The sequence below is a fragment of the Elaeis guineensis genome, chromosome 11, assembly GCF_000442705.2.
Source record: "Elaeis guineensis isolate ETL-2024a chromosome 11, EG11, whole genome shotgun sequence".
NCBI classification, from domain to species: Eukaryota; Viridiplantae; Streptophyta; class Magnoliopsida; order Arecales; family Arecaceae; genus Elaeis; species Elaeis guineensis.
The window spans coordinates 115709800-115722656 of NC_026003.2; the positions used below are offsets into that span (position 1 = coordinate 115709800).

At 35.5% G+C, this 12857-nt stretch overlaps 1 protein-coding gene across 3 annotated transcripts in view; it reads left to right on the forward strand.

Annotated features, from left to right (window-relative positions):
* The window catches only part of LOC105053997 (uncharacterized), a 44993-nt gene that overhangs the window by 12105 nt on the left and 20031 nt on the right, over positions 1 to 12857 (forward strand). The window contains exons 14-35 of one of the 3 annotated variants that reach the window (XM_029267270.2): positions 52 to 291; positions 854 to 1030; positions 1164 to 1275; positions 1409 to 1506; positions 1610 to 1755; positions 1866 to 1974; positions 2067 to 2213; positions 2817 to 2864; positions 2947 to 3075; positions 3184 to 3423; positions 3503 to 3634; positions 3741 to 3826; positions 3926 to 4031; positions 4153 to 4248; positions 4414 to 4566; positions 8281 to 8463; positions 8551 to 8792; positions 8890 to 9019; positions 9106 to 9231; positions 10565 to 10609; positions 10799 to 10876; positions 10964 to 11080. In XM_029267270.2, the coding sequence (XP_029123103.1) occupies positions 52 to 291; positions 854 to 1030; positions 1164 to 1275; positions 1409 to 1506; positions 1610 to 1755; positions 1866 to 1974; positions 2067 to 2213; positions 2817 to 2864; positions 2947 to 3075; positions 3184 to 3423; positions 3503 to 3634; positions 3741 to 3826; positions 3926 to 4031; positions 4153 to 4248; positions 4414 to 4566; positions 8281 to 8463; positions 8551 to 8792; positions 8890 to 9019; positions 9106 to 9231; positions 10565 to 10609; positions 10799 to 10876; positions 10964 to 11080 (2940 nt within the window). The remainder of the gene's footprint in view (positions 1 to 51; positions 292 to 853; positions 1031 to 1163; positions 1276 to 1408; positions 1507 to 1609; positions 1756 to 1865; positions 1975 to 2066; positions 2214 to 2816; positions 2865 to 2946; positions 3076 to 3183; positions 3424 to 3502; positions 3635 to 3740; positions 3827 to 3925; positions 4032 to 4152; positions 4249 to 4413; positions 4567 to 8280; positions 8464 to 8550; positions 8793 to 8889; positions 9020 to 9105; positions 9232 to 10564; positions 10610 to 10798; positions 10877 to 10963; positions 11081 to 12857) is intronic. The other 2 variants (XM_010935364.4, XM_073245858.1) reach the window with 2 other exon arrangements.

The window sequence follows — 12857 nt, forward strand, 5'->3', positions numbered from 1 at the left end:
CTCTAGTTTAACCTTAAAATTATGTTTATCTGAAAGGCTGCTTTCTTGCAGATGTTTATGTTTGGAACCAAGGCCTTGGAGCAGTTCATGGATCGTTTGGTAGAATTGCCACAATACTGCAACCATATATTGCAGATATCCCATTTGCGTGGAGCACATGCTGAATTGGTTTCTACCGTTGAACGGGCACTTGCAAGATCTTCGTCCAGTCTGTCAGAGTCAACTGGTGGTTACTCTCTATCTACTGATCAGCAACAAGGTTCTGGAGCAGCTTCTGTAGAGAGCGTGGAGGTATGGCTTGGAGTATCATTAATAACCTGGAGAGGTCATAATAACTTTTTGATCTGATCTGTATTTTCTTTTATTTTGCCATATGGAAAAGAACTATCATTAATAACTTGGAGGGAGAGGTCATAATAATTTTTTGATCTGATTTTTGTTGTTTTATTTTTTTGCCATACGGAAAAGAACTATAAAATGCAGTTAATTTGCACAGTAAAATTTAATATAAGCTATATTTTCTTTTTTTTAAATTATTATTTTTTAGTTCTGACTTCTGAGTTTTCAGTTTGCTTCTGCAGATTTATGAACTTATAGGTTGAAATACTACTACATTTTTTGTAGAAACAGAAAGTATCAAATGACCTGCCTTTTTATACATCAAGATCATTCGTACCATGGTGTCTGCAAAGTTTTGAAAGTTCAAGTATTTAATGCTTGCTATGGTTATTCATTTTATTTAAAATGCTTACTGTGATCATTCAAATCCATATATCATTTAGTATGTGAAATTACTGTATTTTAGTTTCTTTTCGAGTGTTCCTTAATTACTAAAGTAGTTTGGTTTTTGAAGGCATCTGAGGTGTCATGGCAATTGATGGGATCAGCCTCCACACAGTTGGCGCAGCAATTTTCTTCTTTGCGGTTGCAAAAAAGCTCGACGGTGTCTGCTAATCCAAAACCACCTTTATCACATACTTTACAACCTGCAATTGTTTCTGTGCCTATTGATTCTGTCGCTAATCAAGAGGTATCATAAGTTTTATTGGTGATTTGCAGCAGAAGTTTACTTCTGCCTGCCAATTTCAGGAAGTGTAAAGCTATTAGAAATGTTCAGTTGCCCTTTCTCTTCAGTATTTTTTGATAAATATTTTTTTCTCTAGGCAACTGTTTCACAATCTTTGCAAACCACAAATTCTCATCATTCCACTGGTGTGACAACTGCTGTTTCATCCTCACCTAGTTTTCTACATGCTCGAAGTATTGCACCTGCAGGTAAATTAACTGACAGACATTAACAACTATTCCCCTCACTTCACCCAAATCACCACCACCACCACACATGCACCAAAAAAAAAGAAAGGTGGGGATGCACCCGATATATTTTGATATGTTTCACTTGGTTTAGGCATGCTTCGGCAACCTTCTTACATCACAGGATTTGGGGCTGCCTTGAACATTGAAACACTTGTTGCAGCAGCTGAAAGAAGAGACACTCCAATAGAGGTTCTTTGTGTTTTTGTTATTGCTATTTTGTCGCTAGTTTCATGTCTGTCACTTGTATTGCGGCAGATTTTAACTCATTACTTGTTTCTTGTCTTTGATTCAGGCTCCTGCACCAGAAGTTCAGGATAAAATATTATTCATGATAAATAACATTTCAACTTCAAATATGGATGCTAAAGCAAAAGAATTTAATGAGGTTGTCAAAGAGCAGTACTACCCTTGGTTTGCACAGTATATGGTGATGAAAAGGTGAAAGTGAAAACCATATGAAAATAATTAGTTAGAACATCATTTGTTTACTTCAATTATTAATTTTATCTTACTTTGGATATGGATTGTAATGCAAATTTTGGTTGCAGAGCAAGCATTGAACCAAATTTTCACAACTTGTATTTGAAGTTCCTAGACAAAGTTAACTCAAAATCACTTAATAAGGAAATTGTTAAAACTACTTATGAAAACTGCAAGGTTCATCCCTTCAGTGGCTCTTCTGCTTTGTTTTCTTCATGCCTTTGTTGTTGAAATGGATTTATTTTTGTAATAATTTTGAATTCGTTTAGGTGTTATTGAGATCGGATCTTATAAAATCAAGTTCAGAAGAGCGTTCCTTGCTTAAAAATCTCGGTAGCTGGCTTGGGAAGTTCACAATTGGTAAAAATCAAGCATTACGAGCCAAAGAAATAGATCCAAAAGTTTTAATAATAGAGGTAACATGAGAATGCTTTATTATCTCTTTCTTTTACTTATGTGTTTTTTTTCTTTTTTCTTTTTTTGATCTTTTCTTTATCCAAGTCAGTTTACTTTTCCTTCACCATTCAGAATGTTGCACCAGGCATAAGGTGTAGGACAAATGAAGCATATTAAGTTATTTGTCTACATGTTGATTTGACTTGGTGGAATATTTTGAGAACAAGCAAAATTTTGGTTTCTCTTACTTATGGATAATGCTCTTCCTATCATTTCTATCTCTGTGATAGAAAATTGAACTACTTTGTGGTTTCTAGTTATTAGAATTTTGAACTAGCAAATGGCACAATGGTAAGGTTGCTCCATTATGACCTGGAGGCCATGGGTTTGATATATGAAAACTGCCTCTTCACATATTGAGGTAAGGCTATGTACATCTGACCCTCCCCAAATCTTGCAATGGCCGGAGCCTTGTGCACCAGGCTGCCCATTTTTATCATAGGCTGTGCATGCCTGATGATGATAGTCCGTAGAAAAAATTATTTTATTGTTGAAAATTTTTTCCCTCTTTGTAAGACTTATTTTCTCCTCAATCTTACTGTTTTTATGGTTGTTCTGGTTAGGCATATGAAAAGGGATTGATGATTGCGGTGATTCCATTTACCTCTAAGGTGAGGCCACTTGCATGGGTTGAGCCATTTTTGACCATTTTCTATTTTACATATGATGTTAATACAAGAGAATACACTGTAGATTCTGGAACCATGCCATTCCAGTTTAGCGTATCAACCTCCAAATCCATGGACTATGGGCATCCTTAGTTTACTTGCTGAGATATATAACCTGCCAAACCTCAAAATGAACTTAAAATTTGACATTGAGGTCTGTATTCTTTTTTCTCTTCATTTTCTTCAGAATAACTATTTATGCTTTATTAATGCAAGGTTGGTATCTTTGTCAACTGTTTTTTCTTTCCTTTTGAAATTACAGGTTTTATTTAAGAACCTGGGCGTGGACATGAAAGAAGTTAAACCAACTTCTCTTCTTAAAGATAGAATTCGTGAAGTGCAGGGGAATCCAGATTTTTCAAACAAGTATGTGGCTGCATCCCGGCCACAAGTCATTGCTGAAGTTAACTCAGGCATTATGCCAACATTGAATCATGTTGAGATGCAACCTGATGTCAGCAGTGCATCTTATCCAAGAACCGATCCAAAGATACTGGCTCAGGTTGTGGTTTATTTGTTTTTACTGGACTATAGTGATGGTTTTGTATGCTTTTTTATGTTTACTTTTTTGTTGGCTGTAGTATACTTCTCCCCATCTTGCTTCAAATACCATGGTGGAGTATGACAAAGCTGGAGGTTTAATTGAACCTGAACGCATTCCATCTGGTCAGGGACTAAGTCAAGTTACACCATCACCATTTTCTCTAAGTCAGGTTTATATTTAATTCCACTTCACTTGTTTCACTCTTTATAGGTGAATTATTTTTGTCACTACTTAGTTACCATGTTTATGATATTTTTTATCTATGTTTTTGGCAGCTTCTGACAATAATTCCAAATTCTGATTCCTATATTAATATCAATCCCAAGCTTAGTTCTATTGGTTCCCAGTTGCAATTTCACAGGTTCCACTTCAAAAACTAGCTTCCTAACTTAGACAATTAAATTGCCTTTTCCCTTGAGTGGTTTTGCTTGTATGATACTGATATTTGTAACTTGCACAGAATTATTCAAGCTGCTATGGATAGGGCCATCAAAGAAATTCTCTCTCCTGTCATTCAGCGCAGTGTTACAATAGCTAGTCGGACAACTAAAGAACTTGTTCTAAAGGTTCTTTCCCTCATTTATTATTGTTAATAACTATTCTTATACTGACTATCTAATATTAGCAAATTTGCTCTACCTTTTCAGCTGAGTCATTGTCTTTCTGTAACCTTTGCCATAATGATAGGACTATGCTATGGAGTCAGATGATGGTATTATATCTCGTGCGGCACATTTAATGGTTGGCACTTTGGCTGGAAGTTTAGCTCATGTCACATGCAAGGTCTCTTAACTCTCTGTATTGCTAGTTATTTAGTTTTATTACAAGATATTCATAGATGTGATAGAGAGTGCATCATTGCTTGTAGATATCCTAGAGAATCTTTAATTCCCCTAGCAAGTTAATGTTGTGAATACACTGAAAAATATTTGGCATGGGCTTTGCTAGGAGCCTCTTCGTGCTGCTCTATCAAGTCACCTTCGAAGTCTACTTCAGAGCTTAAATATTACTAGTGAACGAATAGAGCAGATTATTCAGATTCTTACAACCGATCATCTAGATCTTGGCTGTGCTTTGATTGAAAATGTTGCATCACAGAAGGTTTGTTTTATCTTTTATCGTTTTTCGTTCTCTTCTTCCATGCCATTATTTGTTGGTGTTCATTTGATAATCTTTCTGAAATGCATTATGCGCGATAGATGTTCCCTTTATGTTTTTTGTTCCCCTTTATGTTTTTTGTTCTCATTCAGTGTAGTATCTTTTACTAATACCTTATCCTTTTCCAGTTTGCTGACCAGCTGACTGGGATGAAGTTTAATTATTAAAATGTTGAGCCTTGCAACTTTTTCAGCAGATTTTGTCTATTGTTTATTTGTTGAATACTAGGTTGAAATCCAAGCAAACAAATAGTATAGGAGTCTGATATAAAGTAAGATTTAGAGCCTGTAGTGTTGCCAGATATTCTACTAAAGTAAAAGGAAAAATATCTCTAACGAAAAGGTTCAATTTTCTATTAATTTGTTTCACAAGAAATGGATCATTATATATCCTTCTTTAGTTTATTTAGTAGACATGAAAAAGATAACATCCCTCAGATGGTGAAAATGCGGGATCAAGGGTTGTATGGCTAGTGAGTTTTAATCCTTTTCTTTGGAAAAAACAGAGAGCTCATATTGCAAAGGATTTGGGAACTACTAGTCCATATTCTTTCATTTTCTGGGTGAACAAATAGCTAGGAAATGACATTCTGGAAAATTGCTGGGCCTAGCCCATTTCTGTGAAACCAAACAGGCTGTTAGTAATTCTTCCATAGAAAGGTTCTTAGAAGGTAACTTGCTTGGCAAGTATATAATTGTTAGTGGCTTTTGTGTAGGATTAGCAACATCCACATGCAGGCCAACTGAATGATTAGAAGTTAGAACTATGAAGATTATCAATTTTCTATGTTTTTCTCTTTCTTTCAACTTGATCGTGGAGCATTTACCAATGTGTGCTTAAAGTTGTATCTTATCTAGAAGAACCTTCACATGTTATTTTTTATATCTGATATCAAATTTTAAGGAGACTAGAGCATATTTCATGGTTGCCTCTTTGTATATCAGAGGCCCTGATCCATTAATCATGTCCATGCTGGAAAACTAATGTAAGGGAGAAATTGCAACAAATGCCACAAAAATTTACAAGTTGAAGCCTTCAAGTTGAAGACATGATTATATAGGGAGTTTGCTTGATCATATCATAGGTGTATTACTCTTTTTTATCACAGTTACAAGATCAAAACTAACAGGAGAATTTTGTGGAGAATCTAGTGATTGTGATTAACAGCAAGAAGAAGAATCTATCATTTCGTCAAGAGTATATCTAAAGTGGGATGTAAAACCATTACTTGCTACTCCTTTACCTACTTCTTCAAAATTGTTCTTTAGGGTCTCCTTGAAGGAAAAGTGAAGGTTTAAGTTCCTTTTGCTACATAATAGGAGACACAAGAGGACTTCAATGCAGGCCGGGCACCAGGCAGATGTTCTATTTATGTATTTCTTTACTTAGTTGTGTTCCCCTTAGAGAAAAGTTCGAGCAATGCTTTATGGTTTGGTAAGACTAAACCGGTAACTACAAATAACTGGATGATGATTGCTGTGGTGCCTAGGCTAGACATGGATTGGATTACAATTCATCAGTGCGACCATTTTTTAACTATGTCATCTCTAGCTGCAGATTAATCTGTGAAGAAGGATACTTCTCTTGTATGAGTTTTTTTTATTTTTTTATTTTTTTTCTAATACACATGAAACAAGCTATATTCCAGGTTTCTCTGGTTAGATCAAGGTAAACTAGTTTGTTAAGTGTCGATTAAAGTTGGGGGATAGAAATCCCATTATGTGGTGTAGTTGCATTTTGACAAAGAATGGACAAGAGAGTAGAAACTAGAAAAATTAGCAATTCTCAGCTATTTTGTTAACCTGTCAGCGACATTTTGTGTTATGTGAGGTGGAGATCACTTTGAGATATGGCTTTTATTTTTTCTTTTTGACCAAAAATTTTGATGTTTCATTAAGGACTGATACCTCTTACATATATAAGCATATTTTTACGTGTGTAAGCATACATACAGCACATGGTATGGATTTTATTTTCATATATCATCTCAGTTTGAGTATTTTTTTTTTTGCTGTGTCACGCAGACTGTATATCATTCCCCTAAACAAAAATCTTTAAGCGGCCTTCAGAATCAGATGGATTATGTATTTGGGCATTAGAAATTTAACTAGACTCTAGACCATGCATCCATCACTTTATCTCATTACACTTTATGATAAGTAACAACATGTTCCGGTTTGGTATAATTCTGTTGGCTATAATGTGTTACGCTGTTGTAATTTGAGCAAGACTGCTTTGTCAGATATCATTTAAAAATTGATTTCTAATATATTGGGTTATTTTTAATGTTCTTCTTACTCTAATATTTTGAATTCTTTTGATTCTGTAAGATCTGGTTGAGTGTATCATGACCAGTGGTCAAATGTCCTACTTCTATCTCAATATTGTAACATAACACACTATTATTTCTGACTTCATATTCCGTATTAGCAGGAATTGTGATGGAACTGTCCTTTGAGCAACCAGTCGTGCATATTTTTTTTTTTTTTTTAAATCACTTTGATGGATCTTGATTTTATATATCGTAATTTCTTTTCATTCATTAAAATCTTTTTTGCTCGATTTCTGGTAAATAAACCATTCGATGCTAAGTTTCATATCCTTACCAATGTTAGTTGCATGTGGTACTTGTTGCTGAACCATTGAATCTGACATGCATGATGGTAAATTTGAGGGTGACATCAAAACTTGTCAAGTAATTTGTGTGTTATAGCATGGGGAACCAGGCAATAAATTGTTGAAGTTTTGATCTTGAAATAAATCATCACAGTGGTGTTACTTGGTCTATTCTATGACAATCGAAACATTTTTTCGGTTTTTGGTTACATTTGATTAGACTTTGGGGGGGGTTCTTTTAGGATCAAGGTGGTTAAAAAAAAAAGTAGTTGCTGTTTATTAGGCATGGAACAAACAGTACTCATGCATTTTAGATGCATGAATATTCATTTTGAGGCTGATCTTGTGCTCTAGATTTTTTTTTTACGTGTTTTTGCTTAATAGGTTTTGTACAAATAGGGTCACCTGAGAGGAGTCGGCTAGGTAGAATCAGGTGTGCTGATCAGATTTTCTCGATGGTACCTTCTTGGAAAGTATGTTATTCTGAATTCTCTGAAGCAAATTTTATCCATGGACAGTGACATCTTCTAACTTATTTTTCATGGAAGTTAGGGATTAAATCATCATTTTTTCTGTCTTTTCTCCTCCACCATTTGATTTTGGATTGAATCTTGAGTATCGAGGGTTCTCCCTTCAAGCTAATCAACGTGGACTTAGATTTATAGCCTTTTTTTTGCTTTCTATATCTGATCATTAATTTCAAATTTAAGGAGTAAAAATAAATATTATAAAAGTCAGATCTTCATCAAGGTTATTTTGGATCAGATACTAATAGTAAGTTCTAAAAAATTTGGATCAACCACATGACACTAAGATGCAGAAACAGACTTATACAATGTCTATTAGTGAATTTCTGAGGTTAAGATTTGATATGTCCTTAATAGTTTAAGGGTGACTATGTGATCACTTCCTAAATCCTGAATATCGTATAGCAACTGCCTCCTTGATATCATATATCTATTTTTGCTTAATCATTTATGCATACCAATCACCATTAAACTTTTGACGCATGAAAGTTGATGTCTAGTGGATTTATGGCAGGCCGTGGAGCTGATTGATGGTGAGATAAGTCCCTCTTTTGCTGCACTAAGGAAACAGAGGGAAACATCTGGCTCTGCTTACTATGACGCCGGTACCTATGCTCAAGGTCCATTTGCACGTGTGCCAGAGGCACTTCGCCCCAAGCCTGGTCGACTGTCCCTTGCCCAACAGCAAGTCTACAATGTAAAATAGAAGGCCAATATTTACTAAAATTCTAGAGGTGGTCTTATTAAATTTTATTAGTATGTGTTTGTTCTTTGCTGTATCCAGGACTTTATCAAGAATATATGGCAAAATCAATCTAGTCAAAATTCAAGTGCTGTGCCTTCTGGTCCGCCTGGTTTGGCTGGTAGCTCAAGCAACCAAATCCTGTCTCATATTTATACTTCAAGTTCAGCCCCGCTGAATTCCAGTGCCTACTCAACTTCACAAGTACCTCCATTCAGATCGGTAGCTGAGCACCTGGATATGATTGCAGAAGAATCAGATCATGGTTCAGCACAACTTCTTAGGTCTACTTTCCTGATCTTTTTCTTCATGTACACTTGTATATATTCAGTTTCATACATTGATTCATTGATAGTTGACTATTATCTTTTATACTTTTAGTGCCTCTCAAACTCATATTGGGGCAGATGATAATGTTATCCAACATGGTGGCGAAGTTGATTCTGTTGCGGTGTCATTTCCCGCTGCTACTTGCCCTGATCTGCAGGTGGAAAGATCATCTGTTACCAAAGTCAGCAATTTTAGTTATTGGCTTCACCTGCAAGCAAAAGAAAATTTGAATTTGCATGCTAATGTGTGCGTTTAATTTGTTATCAGGTTCTGGGATCTGTCGTACCATCATCACCTGCAACTTCTGCAGCAGATCGACTGGGAACTGTATTACCTGAATCAATGTTGAATACTGGAGATGCATTGTATAAGTATCAACAAGTTGCACAAAAGGTAGAAAACCCTAGCTTATGTTTCTTTTTGGTATTGACTGTTATGCTTTATTATTGGCTTTATTGTACCATTTGCTTCATGGATCTGAGTTCTCTGTGGAATATGGTTCTTCAGTCGTCGGAGCCATTAAACTCTTACCTTTGTATTTCATTCACAATAACATAAAGACTTTGTCCAGCAGTTGTAACAGAATTTATATTTTTGCTTTTTAAAAGTAAATACATGCCATGTGATTTTCCATTTTGACAGTACTTCGGAGTAGAGAAAAATAGAAGGTGGAGGTGATTAAGGGCATTTATTTTTTTAGTAGTTGGGACAAAGTTTAGATTATCACGTATCATGCTGTTGTTGCACAATTCTGTAACTGCACATCATGCTGAGTGATGGCCTGCGCCAGCATGGAAAGACCCAAACGTTGCCTCTCTCAGAAAAATATCATGCCTTCATGAACATCTGTTCAAAGGCATGTCTCTTCAATGTTGGAACAGTGAGCTTATGGAGAATAATTTTGATAATACACTAGTGCAAGGTTTCAAGAACTGGTACCGAGACCCATACCGGTTCTTGATTGGTAAGGTACTGTATTGTATCAATGATAAAAAAAATCAAAAAAATCCTACCTAGCAGCATTAAAAAAAAAAAAAAGGAACAAGAGAAAATTAGGCCGAACCGGACCGAACCGGCCTTGAACTGTACCGAACCGACCCAAACCATCCGGTTTCGCGCAGTTCGGCCTTGAACCGTACCGAACCGATCGGTACAGTACGGTTTGGAGCATATTTCGAAAAATCAACCTGAACTGGATCGGTTCTCCGCCGGTACGGTATGGTATGGAGTGTATCAGCCGGTTCGGGCCGGTACGGAATACCATGCACTAGTGTATGGTTTTTGGAATTTCTCATTGTAACAATGTTGGTTATTATACTGTGCCTCTGTTGCTAGTGGTGTGAAGTGAATGGATTTGAAGGTTGTGAGCTGCATTTTTCTTAGGATTTGCGGGGGTAGGGTACAATTTTCTTTTCTCTTTTTTCTTTTAAAGAGATTGGGAGTTGAGCAAAGCGATATCGTTTTCCCCACTATTTTTAAGTTTGTTATTTAGAATAAATAAAGAAAATCTATCATAACTTATGACATTATCATGACCACGTTTGCTTTTGATGTTCCCTGGCATTGAAACATATTACCTCTATCTTGCATCTTATTCTTTCTGGTCAGCTCATACCTTTTTGTAATCTGAAATACTGAATTCTAAATTGTTTTCAAAAAATTCCATTCTGCAGCTTTCTTTTTTTTTTAAAAAAAATATAATTTATAAAATGCTTTTCTTTTTCAGCTGGAAGCTTTGATTGCCAATGATGACAGAGATACTGATATTCAGGTCAGATACCCCTGCCAATTCCCAACTCTTCTGCTTCTCAAGCTGGATACCTTTCTACCATGGGCATGTGCCTATCTATCTATTCATCAATCTGCTACCTGTCTATTGATGTCACTAATTAGAAGTTATAAGAACATAAATGTTGAGGGGATTCATTTTGCCCAACCTTGATTTCATACTTGTATGAAGGGAATTGTTGCTGAGGTTCCAGATATCATACTCAGATGCGTTAGCCGAGATGAGGCTGCACTGGCTGTTTCTCAGAAGGTGTCTTGTTCTACCATGTTAGATGGAGTACGACTCTCTAGTTTATGTTGTCTTGGTAGTTTATTGTGGAAATCTATTGTGATACAGGTTTTCAAAAGTTTATATGAGAATGCATCAAATGGTACTCATGTTGCCTCCTACCTAGCAATTCTTGCTGCCATACGAGATGTTTGCAAGCTTGTTGTCAAAGAACTAACAAGCTGGGTATGTTCTCTATAACCATTAAATGCTTAACATTGCAACCATTAATTATTCTAATTGTCAAGAACAGTGTGACCAAAGCCCATATATATGTGTATTTATTTATTTATTGGGCGGGGGTAACTCCCTTTTGTCTCTATTATCTGGTCAAAGTTGGTGCCTTTATTCAAATGTGTCATATGTAGTTGGCTTACCAATGTTTTCTTCCAAGTCCTTTATTTCATAATTTCACTAGATGATAAACATTTTGAATTTAATTTTTTCTATATATGTAAAGCGAGAGAATAGAAAGGAGCTAATTTATTTGAGCACGCAATCAATTTGTTGCCTTGAAGTTCTTTTCTAGCTGTAACATATCCTTCATAAAATTAAGGGCATCTTCCACTCAATTATTTTCTTATTTTAAGTGCTTCAGTGTCAACTTTGTTAGGATGTTCTCAACACAAGACTGGTATCTAATGGCAACACTTGACATGGTAACTTCTAAAATGGAATTATATTGACATGAGAATTTTAGATGTATGAGCATGTATTTATGTGTTAACTCTTTCTATTTCACATGTAAGCTTAAGTGAGTTGTATGAGGAAAATGATGCATTTTTTGAGGAGTATGAACTATTTTTTTTTTCATATTTCTTCGGAATCAACATAGTTAATTTGAACTTTGAGTTGTATGACACATCTCGTTGTAGGACACAAAACAAACTTCATCATCATATTAAATGAAACCATTTCATGTAATGTAACAGATATACTTTCTTGAGCTTATCTTAGTATTAGGATTCCTTGTGTATTGCACAATGGATATCTCATATACTTATGTTAACTATACCACATTAAAAAATGTGAATCAAAAGCTGTTTTTGGAAGTATAGATTATGTATCTAGTTTCTACAATTTCTAAATGAACTTTCTTTTTCAAAGAGAATAAACAAATTGCTACTTTTTTTATCTAAATAAAAAATCCTATTGGAGCATTTATACACAACTATTTGTTGTGGAATTGCTTGAAGCTAGGGAGGACATGGTTGAAAAGGGAAAAGAGATTGTGTGGATGGGAACCGTGGATTGAGAAATGAGGGCAATGTAAACCAGTAGGATGAGATTGGTGAATGTACAGGTGTTTATGTGTGTGTGAAAGGGTCACCCTAGAAAAAGGGAGAGACCTTATGGGAGGGAACTAGGGTAGGGGTGGCAAATGTGTCAGGTCGGGTCATAAACATGTCAGTTTATATGGATCGGATCAAAAAAAAAGTCAAACATGAACTTGACTTGTTTATTAAATAGGTCAGGATTTGAAACTTGAACCTGCACTATTTAATAAACAGGTTATCCGACCCAATCTGCTTAACCGGTTTAATAAATAGGTTAGGTCAGATCAGGTCAACCTATTAGTTTAACATGTTGGGTTAATCTTAAAATAAGAACAGATGGAGAGAGGAAGATCCCCAAGGCACATCAACCATCATCGATTGAACTTATCAAGAAAAAAACACGGCCCAATGTTAGAAAGAGGAGATATCACATGTTCTGATCACTCAGGAAAAGGAAGGAGTATATAGAAATCCAACCCCACAAACAACATATTATTTTTTAAAAAAGAAAAAAATTTTGGCAATTGATCACACTAGGGTTTCATCATGGCAACAATTACAGCAAAAATATAACTTCACAAAAATCCATGAGAAGTATAAAGAAATAGATAATTAAGGGGGAGAATAGGAAAGAATCACACATCTTTGAATTGGAGAGGGCCAAGCTTGCCGACGTAGGAGATGGT